Source organism: Anomaloglossus baeobatrachus, assembly GCF_048569485.1.
Source record: "Anomaloglossus baeobatrachus isolate aAnoBae1 chromosome 5 unlocalized genomic scaffold, aAnoBae1.hap1 SUPER_5_unloc_25, whole genome shotgun sequence".
Taxonomy (NCBI): domain Eukaryota; kingdom Metazoa; phylum Chordata; class Amphibia; order Anura; family Aromobatidae; genus Anomaloglossus; species Anomaloglossus baeobatrachus.
The window spans coordinates 851554-878766 of NW_027441801.1; the positions used below are offsets into that span (position 1 = coordinate 851554).

The 27213-nt window shown below is 47.8% G+C and overlaps 1 protein-coding gene across 1 annotated transcript; it reads right to left on the reverse strand.

The window, feature by feature from the left end:
- Positions 1-1143: 1143 nt before the first annotated feature.
- Positions 1144-8471, reverse strand: LOC142259088 (uncharacterized). Its single transcript, XM_075331606.1, has 3 exons — positions 8434-8471; positions 8237-8350; positions 1144-3848 (listed from the first exon to the last, which is right to left on the reverse strand). The coding sequence occupies exons 1-3, from the start codon at positions 8465-8467 to the stop codon at positions 2509-2511; spliced, it is 1488 nt and encodes a 495-aa protein (XP_075187721.1). The 5' UTR covers positions 8468-8471; the 3' UTR covers positions 1144-2508.
- Between the last annotated feature and the right edge of the window lie 18742 nt (positions 8472-27213).

Consider the following 27213-nt stretch of genomic DNA (forward strand, 5'->3'; position numbering starts at 1 on the left):
TGAAGTGGTGCATGCCTCTTCATGAATCTGGAGCGTTTGATGAGTGACATGTGCCTGCTTGTGCCATGCTAAAAATATTATTCCCATCAGGGACTGGAGTGAGATTTCTGGCATAGGGAACACCACAGCTCGTCATTCATTTAAGGAGCTGTGGTGTCACGTTCTGTCCCACCCAAACTCTGCCAATTTTGGAGTGAAAATGGCAAAATCCGCCAACATTTGAGAAATATGAATTGATTCAAATTTTTGTGAATTTTCAAAGCTTGTGTAACTTTTTTTGGCATAAAAGCTTTGATAAACTGGGACCAGAGTGTCTTAACAACTTCCACATATCTAGGACGCGATTCACTTCTTCCCTGTCACAGCTGGGGATTGAAGCCATACCAGCTGTATATTACAATACAAAGGGAAGGGGAAAAGAATGCCCTATTACTAGGGAAAGGGGGAAGTGGTGACCCCTGACAATAACCTGCAGCTCACCCTCACTGCCCTCACCAACCCTATACAGGTTCTGCACCTATCGCCGAGCAGGAATACCTCACCCTAGGCAAACTCTGATCTGGGCCGTAAGTAAGGATGGTAGGTATGAGCTCTTCGTCAACACCACTAATGCTAAGGGAGACAAAAGGAAACAATACAGGGGAGACACAAATGATACCACCTGAGCCCAGGTATATAGCAAAAGTCAAACACTTATCTTAGGAGTAGCGACCAAAGACGTTTGTGGTAGAACAAAAGGAAACGACCGCTGCAAACCACAGCCAGGAATAACTATAAACCTCCTCCAAAGCACCCCAGGGTGAGGTTTATAGAGGAAGTCAGAGGCTGGCAACTGAGAGGAAAAATTGAAAGTTTCCCAGGGTCATAGAGTTCGCTGCTGCAGAAACAGAGAACTGTCAGTTAACAACACGTTCTGCAAATCTCTGGGATTTTCCAACACTTCTGCCATTGTATTGGCAGCCGGTCGTGACAACTCAGTGACATCCCCTCACTATTTTTGTGCAAAATGCCTACAGCTCTGCCTTAACTCCAGAGGTTCTGAGGCAAAATCATCACATCTAAACAGAGAAAGACAGGCATAAAGAATATACATTTACAAGCATTTATTAACACAACAAGTTTTGAAATACAACTATATACAATGTGATATACTTAAGAGTTCCTATCTCCAATCTGGGGCTGCGCTTTTTAGTAAACAAATCACTGGGTAAACTGAGATTAGTGAATTATCTAAATATAATCCAGTATCAAAACCTTTCACAAATGTTTATAAAGGCTCTCGAAATACCCAACTTACTAGCAAAGTAGAGCTCGAATTTCCATTTTGTGGGATCTCAGTGTGCAGAGCAGGATCCCACAAATCTCTGCGGCTGCTCTAAGAATGAGACATTGCTCCCTCAACTAATCCAGCGTGGTCACATACTTTTTTAAGGTTTTAGTGAACTGCTTAAGAAGGATGCCGCAGAGCTGGGGTCGTAGAGCTTACTCTTTGACTGTGAGAGTGATCACTGAGGGTTGTGGGATCTCAACCTGGAAGTTCCTTTTGGGGACATTAGAGACACTTCAAAAAGTTTTGGTACTGGATTATATTTAGAAAATTCACTAATCTGCAGTTCTCCATTGCTTTAGTAAATAATAAAGGCAGCCACAGATTTGTGATAAGCACTATTTAAAGGGAAAGTCATCAAACACATTGCACTAGAAATTGGGGAGTATTACCCCTGTAACAGTGTCAGCAGCAGATCCCCCAATAATAGTGCATCATGACCACATTTTTGCTTCAATTGTTTTTCCTATTTTCCTCCTTCAAAACCTAGGTGTGTCTTATGGTCCGAAAAATACGATGTTTAAAAAGGGAGGATATTTTCTATCCCTCACCAATTCTTACTTGAGCAACAGGACCTGATTAATGATAAAAAAACACCTAATTGGTGAGACATTTCCAATCTTTTCTATATCAACTGTACTATCAATGCTGTATGTACATTTGAACTGTTGACCGCTGTCAATAATCTATATCATTTATGTATTTTGTGTTTTTCTATTAAATTTGTTATGTATATAGGACCGTTGTCCGGATAACACGTGGAAAAACAATGTATATATATTTTTCTTTTTTGTTTGTTTGTTATATTTGTGGCATCCCTGAGAGGCTCTCTCTTGTGTGGCGTGGTCTACGCCTTATATCCTGATAGCAGTCGGGAATGCTTATGGTTACATTGGCCTAAGTATTAGGTCTTTTACATACTTTTATTAAAAGTTATGTTTTAGCCTCTTATTTGCTTTTTAATAAAAAAAAAAACAATTGGCAAATTCTGAAAGCAAGAATGGCTGCTCCGCTCTGTTGGAGTTCTAATGGTCGGTAAGACGTGATTTACCAGTTAAACATTTCAATTATTCACAATTCACAACATGAAAAAGGTTCCTTCCCTGTGCGGCTTCTTCAAATATTTAACAAAATCCAATTTCTGAGAATGACATTTACTACATTCAGACCATAAAAATGGTTTATTTTGTGTGATTTGTTTGATGGTAAACAAGATATGATTTCCTAGTAAAACATTTACCACATTCTGGGCATAAAAATGGCTTTTCCCCTGTGTGACTTGTCTGATGTCTAAGAAGGTGTGATTTCCGAATAAAACATTTCCCACACTCTGAACATGAAAATGGCTTCTCCCCTGTGTGAGATCTTTCATGCGAAGCAAGATCTGATTTCTGAACAAAACATTTCCCACACTCTGAACATGAAAATGGCTTCTCCCGTGTGTGAATTTTCTGATGTTTAACAAGGTTTAGTTTCTGAATAAAACATTTCCCACACTCTGAACAAGAAAATGGCTTCTCCCCTGTGTGATTTTTCTGATGTCTAACAAGGTGTGATTTCCGAATAAAACATTTCCCACATTCTGAACATGAAAATGCCTTCTCCCCTGTGTGAATTTTCTGATGTCTAACAAGGGTTATTTTCTGAATAAAACATTTCCCACACTCTGAACATGAAAATGGCTTCTCTCCTGTGTGAATTTTCTGATGTCTAACAAGGTCTGATTTCCCAATAAAACATTTCCCACACTCTGAACATGAAAATGGCTTCTCCCCTGTGTGATTTTTCTGATGGCTAACAAGGTATGATTTCCAAATAAAACATTTCCCACACTCTGAACATGAAAATGGCTTCTCCCCTGTGTGAATTTTCTGATGTTTAACAAGGTTTAGTTTCTGAATAAAACATTTCCCACATTCTGAACATGAAAATGGCTTCTCTCCTGTGTGAATTTTCTGATGTTTAACAAGGCCTGATTTCCCAATAAAACATTTCCCACATTCTGAACATGAAAATGCCTTCTCCCCTGTGTGAATTTTCTGATGTCTAACAAGGGTTATTTTCTGAATAAAACATTTCCCACACTCTGAACATGAAAATGGCTTCTCTCCTGTGTGAATTTTCTGATGTCTAACAAGGTCTGATTTCCCAATAAAACATTTCCCACACTCTGAACATGAAAATGGCTTCTCTCCTGTGTGAATTTTCTGATGTCTAACAAGGTCTGATTTCCCAATAAAACATTTTCCACACTCTGAACATGAAAATGGTTTCTCCTTTGTAGGAGCTGTTTCATGTTCCACATCCCTTCTGTAACTTTTATTTTGCTTACAATTCTGTGATAAATGGGAATTTTGGACTTGTTTGAAAAGATCAGATGATAAAGCTTTCCGAGGAAGCACCGGAGGTATATCTGGGATAACAGCATGCTCTTCATATGTATCATGTCTGATAATCAAAGTATCTGTTTTAAATTCTGAAGATATTAGATGTCCATCTGAACTCCTGATATAGTCATCGGCTAAAAATAAACACAATGTTATTATTTGTTAATGATATAATTTTGAAAGTAGATTTTTTTTTAAACCATAACATCAGAAATTAAATTAGGAAACAAATTATTCTGATCTGTTGTCCAATTTCGAGATCTAAAGCGGGCTTTACACGCTACAATATATTTAACGATGTGTCGGCGGGGTCACGTCGTAAGTGACGCACATCCGGCATCGTTAGTGATATTGTAGTGTGTGAAACCTACGTGTGATTGCGATTGAACGAAAAACCATTGATCGCATACACATCGTTCAATTATTAAAAATTGAACGTCCGGTTGTTCAATGTTCCCGAGGCAGCACACATCGCTGTGTATGACACCCCGGGAATGATGAACACAGCTTACCTGCGTCCCGCCTGCAATGCGGAAGGAAGTAGGTGGGCGGGATGTTTTCGTCCCGCTCATCTCCGCCCCTCCCCTTCTATTGGCTGGCTGCCGTGTGACGTCGCTGTGACGCAGAACGTCCCTCCCACTTCAGGTAGTGGATGTTCGCCGCCCACATCGAGGTCGTATAGAGGGTAAGTACGTGTGACGGGATTTAATCGTTTGTGCAACACGGGCAACAAATTGAACGTGCCGCACATACGATGGGGGCGTGTCACAACGCATGCGAGATCGCATGTGTAATTGTAAGGTGTAAAGCAGCCTTAAGAGTTACATCTTCATTAACTCAGATCTCCCATTCCTAGCACCAGTTCTCTGGAATGTGCTATAATAAATAATCTGATTGATTGTCGCAATGTGACTGTAGGATAATGAGGGAAGGGGGTCTGCTATACTTTCCCTCATGCTAGGAGACCTTAGGCTATCCCTAACCTCTGTATTACCCTTGAACGTGGAAGGAAGGGGCCGGAGTATGATGGAAATACAGATTAAGACAGACAGGAAAACCAAAATTCAGACACACTTCAAACTCACAGAAATAAAGAGTGAGAGACTAAGGAGAAAAGCAAGAGCAGGAAGGCAGAAACAAAAAGACAACAAGGGTTAACACCACAACTGCTCACAGCAATAATGCACAACAGCCACTAGTTTGTTATAGATTGCATTAATGGAATAGTCCAGCCAGCATATACAGGAGGGGAGCGAATGATGACATTCTGTAGGGGAGCCAGTATCAAAGACATTAACAAGGAGCCCAGCAGAGAATAACTCTTGCTAGTCTTACTAAGTATGTGGTTTGTCGCCTGCGTCTCCCTGCGCTGCTCACAGACATCAGAGAAGTTAGCAAGCAGAGTGCCAGAATCTGTAATTTCCACAGATCCTGATGCCGCCATGACAGTTGGTGATGCCTGCAAGCATCTCGTTGTGACATTGATCCACAACATAGACAATTTCAAAAAGGGTTTTTTTCGAAGACGAAAATAAAATAGTGACAGATGCCAAATATTTAATGGGCTAGTACGGGACTGTAAGATTGGTGGCCTATCCTTAGGGCGGCTTTGCACGTTGCAACATCGCACGTGCAATGTCGGTGGGGTCAAATCGAAAGTGACGCACATCCGGCGTCACTTTCGACATCGTTGTGTGTAAACCCTAGATGATATGATTAACGAGCGCAAAAGCGTCGTTATCGTATCATCGCTGCAGGCTCCGACTTTTTCATAATTGCGATGCAGTGACAGGTACGATGTTGTTCCTCGCTCCTGCGGCAGCACACATCACCGTGTGAGAAGCCGCAGGAGCGAGGAACATCTCCTTACCTGCCGCCGGCGGCTCTACTGAAGGGAGGAGGTGGGCGGGATGTTTACATTCTGCTCATCTCCGCCCCTCTGCCGCTATTGGTCGCCTGCCATGTGACGTCGCTACGACGCCGCACGACCCGCCCCCTTAGGAAGGAGGCGGGTCGCCGGCCAGAGCGACGGTCGCAGGGCAGGTGAGTGCATGTGAAGCTGGCGTAGCGATAATTTTCGCTACGCCAGCAATACAAGATATTGTCCCTGCGACGGGGGCGGGGACTATCGCGTGCAACATTGCAGCATCGGCTTGCGATGTCGCAACGTGCAAAGGCCGCCTTAGGCTTTGTAACCAAAGCAGGTAGCAGGGTCTTGCTGTCTGTGCAGATAAACATTAGGGCTCCAATTCATCAAGACCAGCGATGTACAATGAAAATTAATGTCAAGGACTGGCGTGAGATTTCTGGCATAGGGAACGCCACAGTTTGTTATGAATTAGAGAAGCGGTGACATCACACCCTTCTTCTGGCCAAGCTCTGCCCATTTTGGCAAAGCTGGTTAAAATTGGTGTCAAACCTCCAAAAGTTGCACAATTTATTTTTTGTACATTCATTTATTATTGACTGTAGAATGGCTATGACTTATTAATGTTTGGAATCAGCGGTACAATAGGATGTTGATGAAATAGAGAATCATGACTGTAAGGCACTAGAGTGTTAATAAGTGCTGAGAAAACCGTGCAATGTAAAAACAACAACGGTCATCGAAATCAAAGAAAACAAGAGACTATAACAATATAGCTCTGCAGTGCAGCCAGGCCAACCATCTGTCTTTATAAAACCCTTCTCCGGTCTTCTTTCCAAGCTTATTGCGCAATTCACTGGAGGCAAAAAGGGGGTTTTCAGGTTCCATCTGCTACCAACCATCAATGGTGTATTTACTAGTGTCAAGACCAACATAATCCAAAAGCTTAAAAGGACCCATTAGGTAACAGGCTTAAAATTTAATTGCAACATCCATGTCTTTCTTAGATGCATGACCTCTTTCATGAAGATGCACGAATTCCATTAGGTATGGTATCAGAAGACGGTTAACAATGAACCCTGGGGTGTCCTTACATGACACAGGCATCTTTCTGAGTGTTTAACTGAAGTCCATGAGAGAGTCAGAAGTCGTTTGGCTAGTCATTGGTGTCTTAATGACCTCCACCCGCTTCATCATTGGTACCGGATTAAAGAAATGCAGCCCTCCGAACTGATCCTGCCTAGTTGTGGAGTTGGCCATGTCAGTTATTGCCAATAAGAATGTGTTGCTGGCAAATATGGTGTGTTCTGGTGCAATCTGTCCAGTGTCTTGATTAGTGCGCTTTTCACTTCCAAGTTTTCTATTATGGCTTCCACCACCAGATCATTGCTGTGCACCACGGCCGCTGGGTCTGTGCTTGTGCTGAAGTTTGAGAGCGTTTTGCTGATGAACTGTGCATCAGCCTCAGGCTTGTGCGCAAACATCTTCTTAGTGACCCTTTTCCAGCTGTCTACAATACTTTTGGCAGACTTTTTCAAGATGTCATCAGTCTGGTCCACTAAAACAAAAGTGTGTCTGGTTGCTGCAGCTCCTTGAGCTATCCCGACACCCATCAGACCTCCTCCGATCACAGTCACGTGCTTGATAGTCAGCTTCTTTGCGGTGGCGATGGAGGTCATACATTTCACTATGAGCTATCAGTAAGAGGAGGCCATGTCTGCTTGTACTGCTGGGAGCTGAAGGACATGCGAGTGATGTCAGCACAGCGCGTCGTGACGATTTAGTCGCACAATCTTTTTTCACAACTCTGTGTTGCACAAAAAATTGATTGAAAAGTGATTTCTGTCAGAATTCTGGCATTATTGCTTTGAAGAATCAAGGTCTAGGTGTCAAATCTCCTTCTGTAGGTGTCTCCAATCCTTCCAGGGTAGTTTGCCATTAGTTCACATTCTCTAAAGCAATAATTTTATTAGATATTTGTAGGTAGTTTAAAAATGTGGTATTTCAGTGTGCGGCTGTGACTCTTTTTTTTCTATTATCTAGCTATCTACACACACACACACACACACACACACACACACACACACCAGCCTGTCTCCTCTTCAGCTTTATACTCCTGCAATTAAGAAACCTTTGGTCGCATAACGTGATGTCAAAAAGGTTCTTAAGCAGTCCTATAATCGGCGTATAAACACTGGGGCCGCTAGGAAAATGGGGCCCTGGGAAATTGTCCTGTTTGCTCTCCCTTTCCACTAATGCCGAATCACCATGCCAGCCTGTCTTCTATTCAGTTCTTTTAGACTCCTGCAATTAAGAGACCTTTGGTTACATGTCACATGACTTCATCAAAGGTCCTTAAACAATCAACTTCCGAATGCAACTGATGAGGTCCTTAAGAAAGTGGGGTTCCTGAGAAATTGCACAGTTTGATTCCTCCTAACACTAGCCCTGACTGTAACTAGGGCTTATTTTAAGGTAAACAGGGTATTTATGAACCCTCTGCAGGTCTTTGAGTTCCCTTCACAACAACATAGAGAAGGGACTAGAAGCAAACAGCAAAAGAAGCAAATAAAGTACAGCTGAAAAAAAAACAGAGAAGAAAGCCTAAAAATGTAAACACAAACTTAGTGCAGAAAGTACATGAGTATCTCTTACTGGATAGAACTGGAGGAAACACATCCTGAGAAACATCGGGATCTTCTTGTTTACAGTCCTGTGGGAGAAGAGGACGGGGACATCTCTCTGGTGTTGTCCTCTTACTGGATAGACCTGGAGGAGACACATACAGGGACTGAATTCATTCCTTACATACAGATAATTATAGGCCGTGTGTATTTAGTCCTGTCTATTACCTGGTGATGTGAGGGGCTGGGGATCCTCCATCATGACGTCCTTGTACAGATCTTTGTGTCCTTCTAAATACTCCCACTCCTCCATGGAGAAATAGACGGTGACGTCCTGACACCTTATAGGAACCTGACACATACAATGATACCGTCACCCCCTGATCCCTTCATAGCGTTACTGTATAATGTCCCAGCATTCCCAGCAGTGTCACCTCTCCAGTCAGCAGCTCAATCATCTTGTAGGTGAGTTCTAGGATCTTCTGGTCATTGATGTCCTCATGTATCGGGGGGTGAGGTGGAGGCCCTGTGATTGGGCTCAGGGGTCTTCCCCATCCCTCAGACACAGGGGCCTGACAGCGCTCACTAGAGGTCTTCTTCACTACTGTGTAATCCTGGTTATGGAGAGACACAGTAATAAATCTCACTCCAGACATTTCCAGAGTCCTCACCTCTCCAGTTCTGTCCATCTGTTATTCCCATAGATAAGAATGATGTAATGTGACGTCATCAGAATCTCTCACCTCTCCAGTAAGCCGGAAGAGGATCTCTAGGGTGAGGTGTAATATCCTCTCCGCCATCTTGTCCCTGTCCATATCCATCCTTGATGGGGCAATCAGGAGAATTTTGTTATATCGAAGATCTCCACTGAGAGGATCCAATATTGTGGGGACCTGAATGGGGAGAAGATGACGTTGTAACATCATAAAGAATCTGGTGTAATAATACAATTACTGGAGATAACCGTTCACTAGATAGGGATGATTGCCGCACTGCCATGAGGAGCCCAGACTAAGGGGCACTTTGCCCACTACGACATCGCAGGTGCGATGTCGGTGGGTCAAATTGAAAGTGACGCACATCCGGCGTCGCAGGCGATATCGTAGTGTGTAAAGCCTTTTTGATACGATTAACGAGCACAAAATCGTCGTAATCGTATCATCGGTGTTGCGTCGGTCATTTCCATAATTTGAAAATGACCGATGTTGTTCCTCGTTCCTGCGGCAGCACACATCGCTGTGTGTGAAGCCGCAGGAGCGAGGAACATCTACCTGCGTCCTGCGGCTCACACCAGCTATGCAGAAGGAAGGAGGTGGGCGGGATGTTTACGTCCCGCTCATCTCCGCCCCTCCTCTTCTATTGGCCGCCTGCCGTGTGACATCGCTATGATGCAGCACGACCCGCCCCCTTAATAAGGAGGCGGGTCGCTGGCCAGAGCGACGTCGGAGGGCAGGTGAGTGCATGTGAAGCTGGCGTAGCGATAATGTTCGCTACACCAGCTATCACCATGATATTGCAGCTGCGACGGGGGCGGGGACTATCGCGCTCGGCATCGCAAGCATCGGCTTGCGATGTCGTAGTATGCAAAGTGCCCCTTACTCTGCTGCCTCATTACAGTGAATGGATCTTTTGGGGTTTCATCTGAATCATGTCATTTGAAGAATTACAAGTAAACCTGTCATGCTAATAGGTTGAGGAGAAGGGACGTAGCCTCACTGCGCCCTGAACCAGGCTTATCAATAGGGGCATGATTAAGTGCCTACCCAGTCATCACCAGAGCCTCTGAGGTTGGACTTTTTCTGACAGTAGGCAGAAGTTACCAATACAGGGCAGTCCCTGGTTGTTGTTTTTCACCAAGAGGCTGTGTATCATGAGAAAGATGGGGTAGAACCACTGCCTCTAGGGAAGAACAGCAAGGATAAACCCTGTCACTTACTCTGAGCAACCCTGAGATCCCCGATGTCCCAAGACAGGTTCTTTCCCCTTGTGCAGCAATCACGTGTCTATCCCTGTCTTACTCTAATCACATCCGTGTCTAGTGAGCAGGGCAGGAGGAACACTAGTCCTGCTTTATGATAATGACATAAAAGGAAAACAACAGACAAAGGAAAAAGAAACTGCATTCCCAAACAACAAGTGGTAAAAAAGGGGGATGAAAGAGAAATGAATAAAAAGGGAGATGAACAATAGGAAGACAACAAAGAAAATTTCCAAGCAGCAATCTCTAGGATCAAATTCAAAACAATTTCTCTTTCCATGGCTCACACCTCCATGCCAGCACCATGGAAAAGCAAGTTATCACTGGCACCTACTGAGGTAAAGTGGTGTGTACTTATACCAAAGGAGAGAGCAAAAATCAGAACAGCTGAGACAACTCAGGATGGTAAGCCAAGAAAGACACAAGGGTCTGCTTAACCCTAACAGTGCCAGCACAAAGATCGTCTGCACAGATAAGTGGAAAGCAAAGCAGATCCAACTAGTGCCCTGGTGTCGAAACCCTGATGTAAGTGTTCAGTGTAGAGAACGGGATAAATGTGATCCAAAAGTCAGAGACAGATCGAGAAGTCACATCTATGATCAGCTCTAATCCTGCTGTGGCGCCCCTGAGGCATCAGGCGCCACAGGGTACTGCACCTCAATTAGGGTGTAGTACTTATCCCGGGTCCAAGGAGGGTCGGTACCGATTCCACCAACACACATACACAGAGTTACAATGGGTTGCCCTCCCCAATGGGACCTGTGCCAGGGTCAAGTCAAAGTAGGGGGTCACTACAGCAGTTGGGTTTACAGGACGCCATTGCACCAGGGGCTCCCCGATCCACAGGAGTTGTGACCCAGGGTCAGAGAAAAGCAACCACCAGGGGGAGTCAGGAGCATACAGTGGGAAGAGCAGGTTGAACTAGTAAGAGTATTGAACCAGCCGGTGGCTGCGGCTGGGTGCAACAGCTTGGGACACACAACACAACTATAAAGGAGGGAACAGATCTAGACACGGAGCAGAGCGGATGTGCAGCGAGGCAGCTCTGTGGGCCAAGGCGTTTGAACACGGTCGTTGGGGAGAAGCAGGCGTCTGCTTTCACAGGACCGGCGTTGTCGGGGTACAGAACCCTAGGGCAGATATACTTCACGTTGTCTACCAACTCTGAAAGGGTTGCAGGAATGGCTAGAAGAGTCACCAGACCTGTCCCATCGAGTCTGCAGCCAAATAGTATATAGGATCCAGGGCTGAGGTCTTAGACCAGTCCCATATCGGAACCGCGCTATCAGCATACAGAATGAGACACTTTACTAACACCAGGATAGCCAAGTGATTCACGCCACGGGGATCCGATACTTAGCGCAACAAAGGAGGAAGGGCTCATAGACTGACATACACCAGATCTGACCTTCCACGGAATAGGCATTGGCGGAGAACGGTACTCTGGGGCAGTGCCTGAACTACCAGTGAGTAAAAGACCTGGAACTGCAGCCCCTGTCTCTGCCTCTCCTTTTCCGGCGCCCAGCGCTGCGGCGCCAACGGGGACCATCACCACCCCCGTCCGTCCTCAGTCATCCTCCCCGGGGCAACCCCGCTCCACCTGTGATGAGCGATACCATCCGAGCGGCGACCTTCACCACCAGCCCCAGAAAGGGTAAAACAAGACTGAGCACAAGACCTTCACAGCCGTCTACACATCATAGGGAGATTTCATGGCACCTTCTCTCCATCTACCTGATGATCCTGAGGAACATCGGGATCTTCTTGTTTACAGTCCTGTGGGAGAAGAGGACGGGGACATCTCTCTGGTGTTGTCCTCTTACTGAATAGATCTGGAGGAGACACATACAGGGACTGAATTCATTCCTTACATACAGATAATTATAGGCCGTGTGTATTTAGTTCTGTCTATTACCTGGTGATGTGAGGGGCTGGGGAACCTCCATCATGACGTCCTTGTACAGATCTTTGTGTCCTTCTAAATACTCCCACTCCTCCATGGAGAAATAGACGGTGACGTCCTGACACCTTATAGGAACCTGACACACACAATGATACCGTCACCCCCGATCCCTTCATAGCGTTACTGTATAATGTCCCAGCATTCCCAGCAGTGTCACCTCTCCAGTCAGCAGCTCAATCATCTTGTAGGTGAGTTCTAGGATCTTCTGGTCATTGATGTCCTCATGTATCGGGGGGTGAGGTGGAGGCCCCGTGATTGGGCTCAGGGGTCTTCCCCATCCCTCAGACACAGGGGCCTGACAGCGCTCACTAGAGGTCTTCTTCACTACTGTGTAATCCTGGTTATGGAGAGACACAGTAATAAATCTCACTCCAGACATTTCCAGAGTCCTCACCTCTCCAGTTCTGTCCATCTGTTATTCCCATAGATAAGAATGATGTAATGTGACGTCATCAGAATCTCTCACCTCTCCAGTAAGCCGGAAGAGGATCTCTAGGGTGAGGTGTAATATCCTCTCCGCCATCTTGTCCCTGTCCATATCCATCCTTGATAGGTCAATCAGGAGAATTCTCTTATATAGAAAATCTCCACTGAAAGGATCCGATATTATAAGGACCTGAATGGGAAGGAGAGGAGCCGATATGTAAAATTAATGGAGATAATAATGGAGGGAAGATATCATTTGGGTAGTAAAAAAAAAAATTGTCAGCATGAAGTTGCAAAACCGACCCATAAAAGTATTGCACCTAAAATGGTATCAATGAAAACGTCGGCTCATCAAGCAAAAAACAAGTCCTCACTCAACTCCGATGTCGGAAAATGGAGACAGAAACCGATTTTTTTATGTTTTTTTTTTTTTTTTTTTTACAAAAGTCTGATTTTTATTTACTACTAGAGATGAGTGAACCTGGAGTTCGGTTTTCGGTACAAACTCAGACTTCTCCAAGATAGTAAAGTTCAGGTTTGGAGTTCAGGGGCTTCACGTATGGAAACCGCTCTCGTGTGATCAGATGTATTGTGCACCAAGAAATAAAACTGAATAAACCCGCCCTCCCCTGTTAGTGATCTGTTTATGGCTGCATGTGGGCGGAGACCTGAACTGCCAATCAGTGACTTCAAATAAAGTCCAGGTCAAGTCCAAGTCCAGAACCAATCTATACAAATGTTCAGCTGGACCAGCAGAAGCCGAACGTCCACGGGTCCGCTCATCTCTAGTCACCACTGAGATAATAAGAAACGTGGAAGTCTGATATTGCTGTAATCACACTGACCTGGAGAATCACGCTGACCGCTCACTTCCAGCACATCGTGAATGGAGTAAAAACAATGGTGGAATTACTTTTTTTTCACCATTTCACTGCACTTGGAATTTTTACTTAATTTCCAGTAGATTTTATGGTAAAATTAAAACATATGAGTCATTTAAAAACAAAAAAGAAGGGAATTTTGTTACTTACCGTAAATTCCTTTTCTTCTAGCTCTTATTGGGAGACCCAGACGATTGGGGGTATAGCTACTGCCTCCGGAGGCCACACAAAGCACTACACTAAAAAGTGCAAGGCCCCTCCCCTTCTGGCTATACCCCCCCGTGGTATCACGGGTTCTCCAGTTTTAGTGCCAAAGCAAGAAGGAGGAAAGCCAATAACTGGTTTAAACAAATTAACTCCGAGTAACATCGGAGAACTGAAAACCGTTCAATATGAACAACATGTGTACCCGCAAACAACAAAAAAATCCCGAAGGACAACAGGGCGGGTGCTGGGTCTCCCAATAAGAGCTAGAAGAAAAGGAATTTACGGTAAGTAACAAAATTCCCTTCTTCTTCGGCGCTCTATTGGGAGACCCAGACGATTGGGACGTCCAAAAGCAGTCCCTGGGTGGGTAAAGAAATACCTCATGTTAGAGCTGCAAAACAGCCCTCCCCTACGGGGGTGTCACTGCCGCCTGCAGGACTCTTCTACCTAAGCTGGCATCCGCCGAAGCATAGGTATGCACCTGATAATGCTTGGTGAAAGTGTGCAGACTCGACCAGGTAGCTGCCTGGCACACCTGTTGAGCCGAAGCCTGGTGTCGTAATGCCCAGGACGCACCCACGGCTCTGGTTGAGTGGGCTTTCAGCCCTGAAGGAACCGGAAGCCCCGCAGAACGGTAGGCCTCCAGAATTGGTTCTTTGATCCATCGAGCCAGGGTGGCTTTAGAAGCCTGCAACCCTTTGCGCGGACCAGCGACAAGGACAAAAAGTGCATCGGAACGGCGCATGGGCGCCGTGCGGGAAATGTAGATTCTGAGTGCTCTCACCAGATCTAACAAACATAAGTCCTTTTCATACCGGTGAACCGGATGAGGACAAAAGGAAGGCAAGGATATATCCTGATTAAGATGAAACGAGGATACGACTTTAGGGAGAAACTCCGGAATGGGGCGCAGCACTACCTTGTCTTGGTGGAACACCAGGAAGGGAGCCTTGGATGACAGAGCTGCCAGCTCAGACACTCGCCGAAGCGATGTGATCGCAACAAGAAACGCCACCTTCTGTGACAGGCGAGAAAAGGAAACGTCCTTCAGAGGCTCGAAAGGCGGCTTCTGGAGAGCAACTAGTACCCTGTTCAGATCCCATGGATCTAACGGCCGCTTGTACGGGGGCACGATATGACAGACCCCCTGTAGGAACGTGCGCACCTTAGGAAGACGTGCTAGACGCTTCTGAAAAAACACGGATAGTGCCGAGACTTGCCCTTTAAGGGAGCTGAGCGACAAGCCCTTTTCTAACCCCGATTGCAGGAAGGAAAGAAAAGTGGGCAATGCAAATGGCCAGGGAGACACTCCCTGAGCAGAGCACCAGGATAAGAAAATCTTCCACGTTCTGTGGTAGATCTTAGCAGAAGTTGACTTCCTAGCTTGTCTCATTGTGGCTACGACTCCTTGGGATAATCCTGCGGACGCTAGGATCCAGGACTCAATGGCCACACAGTCAGGTTCAGGGCCGCAGAATTCTGATGGAAAAACGGCCCTTGGGACAGTAAGTCTGGTCGGTCTGGAAGTGACCACGGTCGGCCGACCGTGAGATGCCACAGATCCGGGTACCACGATCTCCTCGGCCAGTCTGGGGCAACGAGTATGACGCGGCTGCAATCGGATCTGATCTTGCGTAACACTCTGGGCAAGAGTGCCAGAGGCGGGAATACGTATGGGAGCCGGAACTGCGACCAATCTTGGACTAAGGCGTCTGCTGCCAGAGCTCTTTGATCGCGCGACCTCGCCATGAATGTCGGGACCTTGTTGTTGTGCCGGGACGCCATTAGGTCGACGTCCGGCACTCCCCAGCGGCGACAGATTTCCTGAAACACGTCCGGGTGAAGGGACCATTCCCCTGCGTCCATACCCTGGCGACTGAGGAAGTCTGCTTCCCAGTTTTCTACGCCTGGGATGTGAACCGCGGATATGGTGGATGCTGTGTCTTCCACCCACATTAGAATGCGCCGGACTTCTTGGAAGGCTTGTCGACTGCGCGTCCCTCCTTGGTGGTTGATGTATGCCACCGCTGTGGAGTTGTCCGACTGGATTCGGATCTGCTTTCCTTCCAGCCACTGTTGGAAGGCTAGTAGGGCAAGATACACTGCCCTGATTTCCAGAACATTGATCTGAAGGGTGGACTCCTGCGGAGTCCACGTCCCCTGAGCCCTGTGGTGGAGAAAAACTGCTCCCCACCCTGACAGACTCGCATCTGTCGTGACCACTGCCCAGGATGGGGGCAGGAAGGATCTTCCCAGAGACAATGAGGTGGGAAGGAGCCACCATTGTAGAGAGTCCTTGGCCGTCTGGGAAAGGGAGACTTTCCTGTCTAGTGACGTTGACTTTCCGTCCCATTGGCGGAGAATGTCCCATTGAAGTGGGCGCAGATGAAACTGCGCAAAGGGAACTGCTTCCATGGCTGCCACCATCTTCCCTAGGAAGTGCATGAGGCGCCGTAAGGGGTGCGACTGGCCCTGAAGGAGAGATTGCACCCCTGTTTGTAGTGACCGCTGCTTGTTCAGCGGAAGCTTCACTATCGCTGCTAGAGTATGGAACTCCATGCCAAGATACGTTAGTGATTGGGTCGGTGACAGATTCGACTTTGGAAAGTTGATGATCCATCCGAAAGTCTGTAGAGTCTCCAGCGTAGCATTCAGGCTGAGTTGGCATGCCTCTTGAGAGGGTGCCTTGACAAGTAGATCGTCTAGGTAAGGGATCACCGAGTGTCCCTGAGAGTGCAAGACTGCTACCACCGCCGCCATGACCTTGGTGAAGACCCGTGGGGCTGTCGCCAGACCGAATGGCAGAGCTACGAACTGAAGATGGTCGTTTCCTATCACAAAACGTAGAAAACGTTGATGTTCTGTAGCAATTGGCACGTGGAGATAAGCATCTTTGATGTCTATTGAGGCAAGGAAGTCTCCTCGAGACATTGAGGCAATGACGGATCGTAGGGATTCCATCCGGAACCGCCTGGCGTGCACATGTTTGTTGAGCAGTTTTAGGTCCAGAACAGGACGGAACGAGCCGTCCTTTTTTGGAACCACAAGAGATTGGAGTAAAACCCTCGCCTTTGTTCCTGAGGAGGGACAGGGATCACCACTCCTTCTGCTCTTAGGGAGTCCACCGCCTGCAGCAGAGCATCTGCTCGGTCTGGATGTGGGGAGGTTCTGAAGAACCGAGCTGGAGGACGAGAACTGAACTCGATTCTGTACCCGCGAGACAAAATGTCTGTCACCCACCGGTCCTTGACCTGTGACAGCCAAATGTCGCAAAAGCGGGAGAGCCTGCCCCCGACCGGAGATGCGGAGGGAGGAGGCTGAAAGTCATGAGGTAGCCGCCTTGGGAGCGGTTCCTCCATTTGCTTTCTTGGGGCGTGCGTGAGCCCGCCAGGAATCTGAGTTTCTTTGCGTCTTCTGAGTCCCTTTGGACGAGGAGAATTGTGTCTTGCCCGAACCTCGAAAGGACTGAAACCTCGACTGCCACTTTTTCTGCTGAGGTTTGCTTGGTCTGGGCTGGGGTAAGGAAGAGTCCTTACCCTTGGACTGCTTAATGATGTCAGCCAATGGCTCGCCAAACAGTCTATCTCTAGATAATGGCAAGCTGGTTAAACATTTTTTGGAACCTGCATCTGCTTTCCAGTCCTTTAACCACAAGGCTCTACGCAAAACTACCGAATTGGCGGACGCCATTGAGGTGCGGCTTGTAGATTCCAGGACCGCATTGATAGCGTAAGTCGCAAACGCAGACATCTGCGAGGTTAGGGACGCCACTTGTGGCACTGCTGGGTGTATGATAGCATCCACTTTTGCTAAACCAGCTGAAATGGCTTGGAGTGCCCATACGGCTGCGAATGCTGGAGCAAACGACGCGCCGATAGCTTCATAGACAGATTTTAACCAAAGGTCCATCTGTCTGTCATTGGCATCTTTAAGTGAAGCGCCATCCTCCACTGCAACTATGGATCTAGCCGCAAGTTTGGAAATCGGGGGGTCTACTTTCGGACACTGGGTCCAGCGCTTGACCACGTCAGGGGGGAAAGGATAACGTGTATCCCTAGAACGTTTAGAGAAACGCCTGTCTGGATGAGCGTCGTGTTTCTGGATTGATTCTCTGAAGTCAGAGTGATCCAACAAAGCACTCAATTTACGCTTGGGATAGAGGAAACGAAACTTCTCATGCTGTGCAGCTGCCTCCTCTGCTGAAGGGGCTGGGGGAGAAATATCTAACAGCCTATTGATGGCTGAGATAAGGTCGTTTACCATGGCGTCCCCATCAGGGGTATCCAGATTGAGAGGGGTTCCAGGATTAGATTCCTGATCACTCTCTTCAGACACATCACAGGGAGACTGATTGCGCTGAGACCCTGAGCAGTGTGATGACGTCGAGGGTCTTTCCCAGCGAGCTCGCTTAGGGTGGCTGGGGCTGTCATCTGAGTCATAGTACTCAGCTTGTGATGCCTGAGACCCCCTTGCAGTCTGGATTAGCTCCAACTGAGGGGGACCAGAGAGCAGAGACACCGCCGTGTCCGTAGACTGAGTCACAGGCCTGGATTGCAAGGCCTCAAGGATTTTTGTCATAGTCAGAGACATTTTATCAGCAAAAACTGCAAAGTCTGTCCCTGTCACCGGGGCAGGACTTACAAGCGTCTCCGCCTGGGTCACTACCTCTCCAGACTCCGGCTGGCGAAGCAGCACCGGATCGGAACATTGCACACAATGGGGGTCATTGGAGCCTGCCGGAAGAGCAGCCCCACATGCAGCACACGCAGTGTACACAGCCCGTGCCTTGGCACCCTTGCGTTTTGTGGATGACATGTTGCTGTCTCCTCAGAGCAATATGGGTATCTGGCCAGGAAGCGACCTCACAGTGCAATAAATATATATATATATATATATATATATATATATATATATATGGTACACAGTACACTAATACACACTGAGGCACTAGAGGGGCCAGCACTGAAATGCTGCTTACCGCCCGCTTCAGAGCGGGTGTGTGGTCGCCAAAAGCCCCCTAGTCCAGGTCTCCCAGAGCCTGCGTCCCTCCTCCAGCCAGATCGCATGTAGTAATGGCTGCCGGCGTCCTGGGGGGATGGGGCGGGCCCTGGGCGTTCCTTGACCAAGAGCGGGAAGCCTGCTTCCCTCTGTGCCTAGTGAGAGGGCTGGAGCATGTAAATAAGGCTCCAGCCCTCGTCGCTGCTTGCGAAACAGCGTCTCTCCCCTACCCTGATTGACAGGGTGGGGGCGGGAACGAAGCGGAGCTAGGCCGCAAAAGCCGGGGACTAAAGTTATAAACGCCGCCGCCGTAAAAGCGCGGTCGGCGGGTCCCCGGCGCACTACAAGTCACAGCAGCGCCGCCGGTCCAGTGGGGGTCGGCGCTGCGTTCCCTAAAACACCAAAGTCCCCCAGTAAACTGCAGGAAACAATAACCCCAGCGTTACAGTCCCCGGCGCACTAGAACACCCAGCAAGCCCGGAGTGTGTCTGTGCCTGCCGGGGACACAGAGTACCTGTCTGATGCAGGGCCATGTCCCTGATTGTACTCTTGCTCCTTATCCATCAGGTTCTATGGGTCTGTGGATGGAGCCCGGCGTCAGGGCTTAGAGGCCAGCAGGATCCCACTTCCACAGAGCCCAACAGGGGGATGTGGAAGGAAAGCAGCATGTGGGCTCCAGCCTCTGTACCAGCAATAGGTACCTCAACCTTACAACACCATCAACGGGTGAGAAGGGAGCATGCTGGGGGCCCTATATGGGCCCTCTTTTCTTCCATCCGAGATAGTCAGCAGCTACTGCTGACTAAATAGTGGAGCTATGCATGGATGTCTGACCTCCTTCGCACAAAGCTTGAAAACTGGAGAACCCGTGATACCACGGGGGGGTATAGCCAGAAGGGGAGGGGCCTTGCACTTTTTAGTGTAGTGCTTTGTGTGGCCTCCGGAGGCAGTAGCTATACCCCCAATCGTCTGGGTCTCCCAATAGAGCGCCGAAGAAAAAACAAAAAAAACAACAACTATCCTTTATACGGCAATGTGGGTGGAAAAATAAAAGAGCCGCGCAGCTACACACAATCATGTAGCAACGGAGAGGAAATCCGTCCATCTCTACATAAGGCAGAGACGGTTTATTACTGCCTCTGCCTTCTCTGTCACTGTATACACAGCTCTGCGGTGCAATGCAGCAGGGAATGATGAGGGACCTGACAGTGACACAGATCTCTGTGTGAGAGCCCATCCACCATCGGTTCTTGCCAACTGTAATTGTTTGGGGCCTGGTGAGTGCAATTATTTTTTTGAGTATCTGCTTCCTTTTGAGGGTCTCCACTTTCTTTTGGGGTGCCTGCTTTCTTTGATAAAACACCTGCTGTATTCTTTACCTTTTTTAGATGTTTGGACAATTCATTATGGAACCACAACTGGAGCTTATTTTTGGATTATGGCTTATATCTTAAGTATACTCAAAAAAGCCCTCAAAAATCCTACTAGGGCTTATTTTCAGGGTAGGTCTTATTTTCGAGGAAACAGGGTAGAAAGAGCGGACGGTGCTTCCTCCCCCATATACAGAGGATATGGTCACCGCTGAGTCATTATATCAGCCCCAGTTACAAGGGAAGGAAGATTAAAATAAAAATAAACTGAACTGACCCCCCCGCCCCCTTCCAAATGTGTGACATATAGGAAAATACCACTGTCATTCCAAATCTCTGTTATTAGCCCCGACCAGGTAAAAAAACAGCCATATATAGAAAATAAGAAGTGTTACTAAATAGCTATGAAATATGTAAATGTGATCATAGACATATATTGAGACGGCGTCCAGCTTTCAGTCATAGGGGTGGCACTGATGCGGTTTTAGTCACTGCTCAGTATACCGCGCTCTCGACACTGACTGACAGCAGGTTCCAATGCTCAGCGGCTGTCAGTCAGTGTGGGGGGCAGGGTATATGTGTGGTAATAACAGACATTTCCCTTATATTGAAACTGGTATCGCTCGACATCAGACACAATGTTGAAGTTGGTTTCTTATTCATCCAGTTTTTTATTTGAGGCTGAAGTTGGTTTATTTTTTTCAGTTTTAACTTTTTGGTTTTTTTTTTACAGAATTAACAACAAACATAAAAAAATCACAATAATAAAATACAATACAGTGCGGAGCCCTGATGTGAATACACTTAAAAGCAGCAAAAAAAAGTATCAAACTGGCACAAAATGGGCATCAAAGTGACATCAAAGCTCTTTATTCACAAGGGTAACAGGAAAAAATGCAGCATACAATTTATTGTGCAGTTTTTCCTGAGTACACAGATACCTCATATGTGCTGGAAATCAAATGTTTGGGCGCACGGCAGGGCTCGGAAGGGAAGGAGCGCCATTTGACTGTAAAATTGGATGGATTCATTAGCGAATGCCATGTCGCGTTTGGAGCTCCTGAGGTGCCTAAACAGTGGAGCTCCATCAAAAGTGATCACATTTTGGAAACTAGACCCCTCAAGGATTTTATCCAGGGGTATAATGAGCAATTTGAACCCACAGGTACTTTATAGAATTTAATAAACTTAGGTCGTCATATTGAAAAGTTTCTTTTTTTTTTCCCCACAAAAATGTTGCTTTAGCACCAAATTTCTCACTTTTTCAAGCGGCAACACCAAAATGTGGATGCCACAGTTTGTTATCCAATTTCTTATGAGCGCAGTGATACCCCACATGTGGCTAAAAACCTGTTTGGACAAACCAGAGGGCTCATAACAGAAGGAGCACCATGTGAATTTTGGAAAAATTGAAAAAAATTACGGGCACCATGCCGCATTTTCAGGACTACTAAGGTACCTATACAGCAGAAACCCCCACAAGTGACCCCATTCTGAAAACTAGACCCTCAAGGATTTCATTCGGGGGTATAGTGAGAATTTTGAACCCACAGGTACTTCACAAAAATGTTGCTGTAGCGCCAAATTTCTCACTTTTAGACTATGTGCCCACAGCGACACTGTGTCTAGGACGCAATGTCAGCTTTCGTGCAGAGATGCGAGTATTGTCCACTGGAGAACGCAGCTGCCCGGGCCCACGATCCAGGTTCAGGCTGCTGAGGACTTTAGCTTTATTTTCCCTTTGGACGAAACTCTCGTCTCCACAGCATAAATTGACACCCTGAGGCTCAGGAAGCCGCGCTGCAGGTCAGTTTATGCCAAGGAAAAAAACAAGCACAGTGGGCAGGAGATTTCCAAAAATCCTTCCATTGCGCTAGTACTGCACAGCGCAGCATTTTGGACGCAGCGAAAAGACTCTGTGTCCAAAAGGCTGCAAACACTGATCGTGGACACATAGCCTAAAAAGCTAGGATGGATGGATAGACAAACACATATCTAAGGTCCCAGCCCCCAGCATAATCTAAGCTGGCACCCTTTAGTGACTTTCATGTGGCAGTGAAGGGTGTTTACCTTATATTTAGGCAAAAAAGAATTAATTGAAAAAAACCTATGTGGGTCCCCCCATTTTTGATAGCCAGCTAGGGTAAAGCAGATGGCTGAAGCCTGCAGATCACAGTTGGCAGCTTCACCTTGGCTGGTAATCCAAAACAGAGGGCACCCCACACCGTGTTTTTTTTTTAAATTATTGATAAATAATTAAAAAAACAAAACATGGGTTCCCCCCAAATTGGATCACCAGCCGTCTGGCGTCTGGTATTCTCAGGGTGGGAAGGGCCATGGTAATTTGGCCCTTCCCAGCCTAAAAATAGCAGGCTGCAGTCGTCCCAGCAGTGGCGCATCCATTAGATGTACCAATTCTGGCACTTCACTCTGGCTCATCCCGTTGCCCTGGTGCGGTGGCAAACGGGGTAATAAATGGGGTTGATACCAGCTGTGTAATGTCACCTGGCATCAAGCCCTGGGGTTAGAACTTCTCTGCGCATGTGTACCGCCCCGTGCTCGACTGCAGCTGAGCTGCTCTGGTCCGGGCTCGTTTGGTGGGTGGCTGGAGCGCCTCCGGACCTGGGGGTCACGTCACTCTGCAAGGCGAACTCGATGGGGGGTGGTTAGGTAGGTGTACGGCCGGAGCCATGTTTGAGTTCGGGACGTGGTGAAGGTGTAGACACCACTGCTGCAGTTACGGGGGCACCAGTGGGAGATAGTCGTGCAAGATGTTAACCCCTCCGTGGGCAAAGATGATGGCCCCGGGACCCGTTTGGGGAGAGTAGTGGCTGCGTGGTGCGCGGCCGGATGGCACTGTTGTACTCACAGTTATTGACACAAGCAAGTCTCTGGTAAACAAAGTTGATGGTGGTCGGTGCCCGCAGCTGGCTGCGTCTGGTCCCCCACCCGGGTTGGTGGTCTTGGCCTTTCTCCTGCACCGTATTGTGTTTGTGTAGACTGCCTGTACTTCAGCAACGGGAGTCCGCTCCCCGGCTGTGTATGTGTCGGTGGAGTCCGTTTGCCCGCAGACTTGCATTAGCGCCGTATTGTGCCGCATGACCTTGCGTTGCGTCCGTTTTTTGCCGGATGCGGCATATTTAGCCCATGCGGCGGCCGGATGGAACGTTGCCTGGCACATTTTTTTTGTGTGGCGAAAAAAACGCATCGTGCCGGATCCAGCGCAATGTGGCGCAATTTACAATGCAAGCCTATGGACGCCGGATGCATTTTTTTGCACTGCGCATGCTCAGTATCAAGCCGCATCTGTCAAAAAACGGACGGGCCGCATGGAAAAACTTATGCAACAGATACGTTTTTTTCGACGTATCCGTTGCATAGGTATTTGAGCCGGATTGAGCCGCACTGCAAAAAGCGGATGTGTGAAAGCAGCCTAAGCTGGACCTGGGGAGGACGTTTCTGTCACACCTGACATGTCACATGTGACATAAATCAGAAGAGGAGGAGGATGAATGCAGCGTGCGGCCACCATCTTAGATGATCAGTATGGGGAGGGGGAATGGGGGGCACTTTGGCCAGACGGGGGACCAGGGGAGGGGATTTATCTCTCATCTGACATGTCTGATCAAGCAGTGCTGGCTCCCCCCTTTCTAATATGAAAATGTGCCTGATCAAGAACCGGAGTAAACTGGTCTGGAACTGGACATAAAGGGGTTAATGATAATGATGATGACCCCTAAATAATAGAGACCCTGCACCTACCTCCACCTGCAGAGCCGCACACTAGATATATAATACCCTGCACCTACCTCCACCTGCAGAGCCGCACACTAGATATATAATACCCTGCACCTACCTCCACCTGCAGAGCCGCACACTAGATATATAATACCCTGCACCTACCTCCACCTGCAGAGCCGCACACTAGATATATAATACCCTGCACCTACCTCCACCTGCAGAGCCGCACACTAGATATATAATACCCTGCACCTACCTCCACCTGCAGAGCCGCACACTAGATATATAATACCCTGCACCTACCTCCTCCTGCAGAGCCGCACACTAGATATATAATACCCTGCACCTACCTCCACCTGCAGAGCCGCACACTAGATATATAATACCCTGCACCTACCTCCACCTGCAGAGCCGCACACTAGATATATAATAACCTGCACCTACCTCCACCTGCAGAGCCGCACACTAGATATATAATACCCTGCACCTACCTCCACCTGCAGAGCCGCACACTAGATATATAATACCCTGCACCTACCTCCTCCTGCAGAGCCGCACACTAGATATATAATACCCTGCACCTACCTCCACCTGCAGAGCCGCACACCAGATATATAATACCCTGCACCTACCTCCACCTGCAGAGCCGCACACTAGATATATAATACCCTGCACCTACCTCCACCTGCAGAGCCGCACACTAGATATATAATACCCTGCACCTACCTCCACCTGCAGAGCCGCACACTAGATATATAATACCCTGCACCTACCTCCACCTGCAGAGCCGCACACTAGATATATAATACCCTGCACCTACCTCCACCTGCAGAGCCGCACACTAGATATATAATACCCTGCACCTACCTCCACCTGCAGAGCCGCACACTAGATATATAATACCCTGCACCTACCTCCACCTGCAGAGCCGCACACTAGATATATAATACCCTGCACCTACCTCCACCTGCAGAGCCGCACACTAGATATATAATACCCTGCACCTACCTCCACCTGCAGAGCCGCACACTAGATATATAATACCCTGCACCTACCTCCACCTGCAGAGCCGCACACTAGATATATAATACCCTGCACCTACCTCCACCTGCAGAGCCGCACACTAGATATATAATACCCTGCACCTACCTCCACCTGCAGAGCCGCACACTAGATATATAATACCCTGCACCTACCTCCACCTGCAGAGCCGCACACTAGATATATAATACCCTGCACCTACCTCCACCTGCAGAGCCGCACACTAGATATATAATACCCTGCACCTACCTCCACCTGCAGAGCCGCACACTAGATATATAATACCCTGCACCTACCTCCACCTGCAGAGCCGCACACTAGATATATAATACCCTGCACCTACCTCCACCTGCAGAGCCGCACACTAGATATATAATACCCTGCACCTACCTCCACCTGCAGAGCCGCACACTAGATATATAATACCCTGCACCTACCTCCACCTGCAGAGCCGCACACTAGATATATAATAACCTGCACCTACCTCCACCTGCAGAGCCGCACACTAGATATATAATACCCTGCAGCTACCTCCACCTGCAGAGCCGCACACTAGATATATAATACCCTGCACCTACCTCCACCTGCAGAGCCGCACACTAGATATATAATACCCTGCACCTACCTCCACCTGCAGAGCCGCACACTAGATATATAATACCCTGCACCTACCTCCACCTGCAGAGCCGCACACTAGATATATAATACCCTGCACCTACCTCCACCTGCAGAGCCGCACACTAGATATATAATACCCTGCACCTACCTCCACCTGCAGAGCCGCACACTAGATATATAATACCCTGCACCTACCTCCACCTGCAGAGCCGCACACTAGATATATAATACCCTGCACCTACCTCCACGTGCAGAGCCGCACACTAGATATATAATAACCTGCACCTACCTCCACCTGCAGAGCCGCACACTAGATATATAATACCCTGCAGCTACCTCCACCTGCAGAGCCGCACACTAGATATATAATACCCTGCACCTACCTCCACCTGCAGAGCCGCACACTAGATATATAATACCCTGCACCTACCTCCTCCTGCAGAGCCGCACACTAGATATATAATACCCTGCACCTACCTCCACGTGCAGAGCCGCACACTAGATATATAATAACCTGCACCTACCTCCACCTGCAGAGCCGCACACTAGATATATAATACCCTGCAGCTACCTCCACCTGCAGAGCCGCACACTAGATATATAATACCCTGCACCTACCTCCACCTGCAGAGCCGCACACTAGATATATAATACCCTGCACCTACCTCCACCTGCAGAGCCGCACACTAGATATATAATACCCTGCACCTACCTCCACCTGCAGAGCCGCACACTAGATATATAATACCCTGCACCTACCTCCACCTGCAGAGCCGCACACTAGATATATAATACCCTGCACCTACCTCCACCTGCAGAGCCGCACACTAGATATATAATACCCTGCACCTACCTCCACCTGCAGAGCCGCACACTAGATATATAATACCCTGCACCTACCTCCTCCTGCAGAGCCGCACACTAGATATATAATACCCTGCACCTACCTCCACCTGCAGAGCCGCACACTAGATATATAATACCCTGCACCTACCTCCACCTGCAGAGCCGCACACTAGATATATAATACACTGCACCTACCTCCACCTGCAGAGCCGCACACTAGATATATAATACCCTGCACCTACCTCCACCTGCAGAGCCGCACACTAGATATATAATACCCTGCACCTACCTCCACCTGCAGAGCCGCACACTAGATATATAATACCCTGCACCTACCTCCACCTGCAGAGCCGCACACTAGATATATAATAACCTGCACCTACCTCCACCTGCAGAGCCGCACACTAGATATATAATACCCTGCACCTACCTCCACCTGCAGAGCCGCACACTAGATATATAATACCCTGCACCTACCTCCTCCTGCAGAGCCGCACACTAGATATATAATACCCTGCACCTACCTCCTCCTGCAGAGCCGCACACTAGATATATAATACCCTGCACCTACCTCCACCTGCAGAGCCGCACACTAGATATATAATACCCTGCACCTACCTCCACCTGCAGAGCCGCACACTAGATATATAATACCCTGCACCTACCTCCACCTGCAGAGCCGCACACAGATATATAATACCCTGCACCTACCTCCTCCTGCAGAGCCGCACACTAGATATATAATACCCTGCACCTACCTCCACCTGCAGAGCCGCACACTAGATATATAATACCCTGCACCTACCTCCACCTGCAGAGCCGCACACTAGATATATGGCTGCTCTGTGCTTACAGGACCTGTGATGATATCACATGGAGGGGAGGAGTCAGGGGTCACATGATCAGCTCCTCAGTGTATGCAGGACTCTGCTGTGCTGG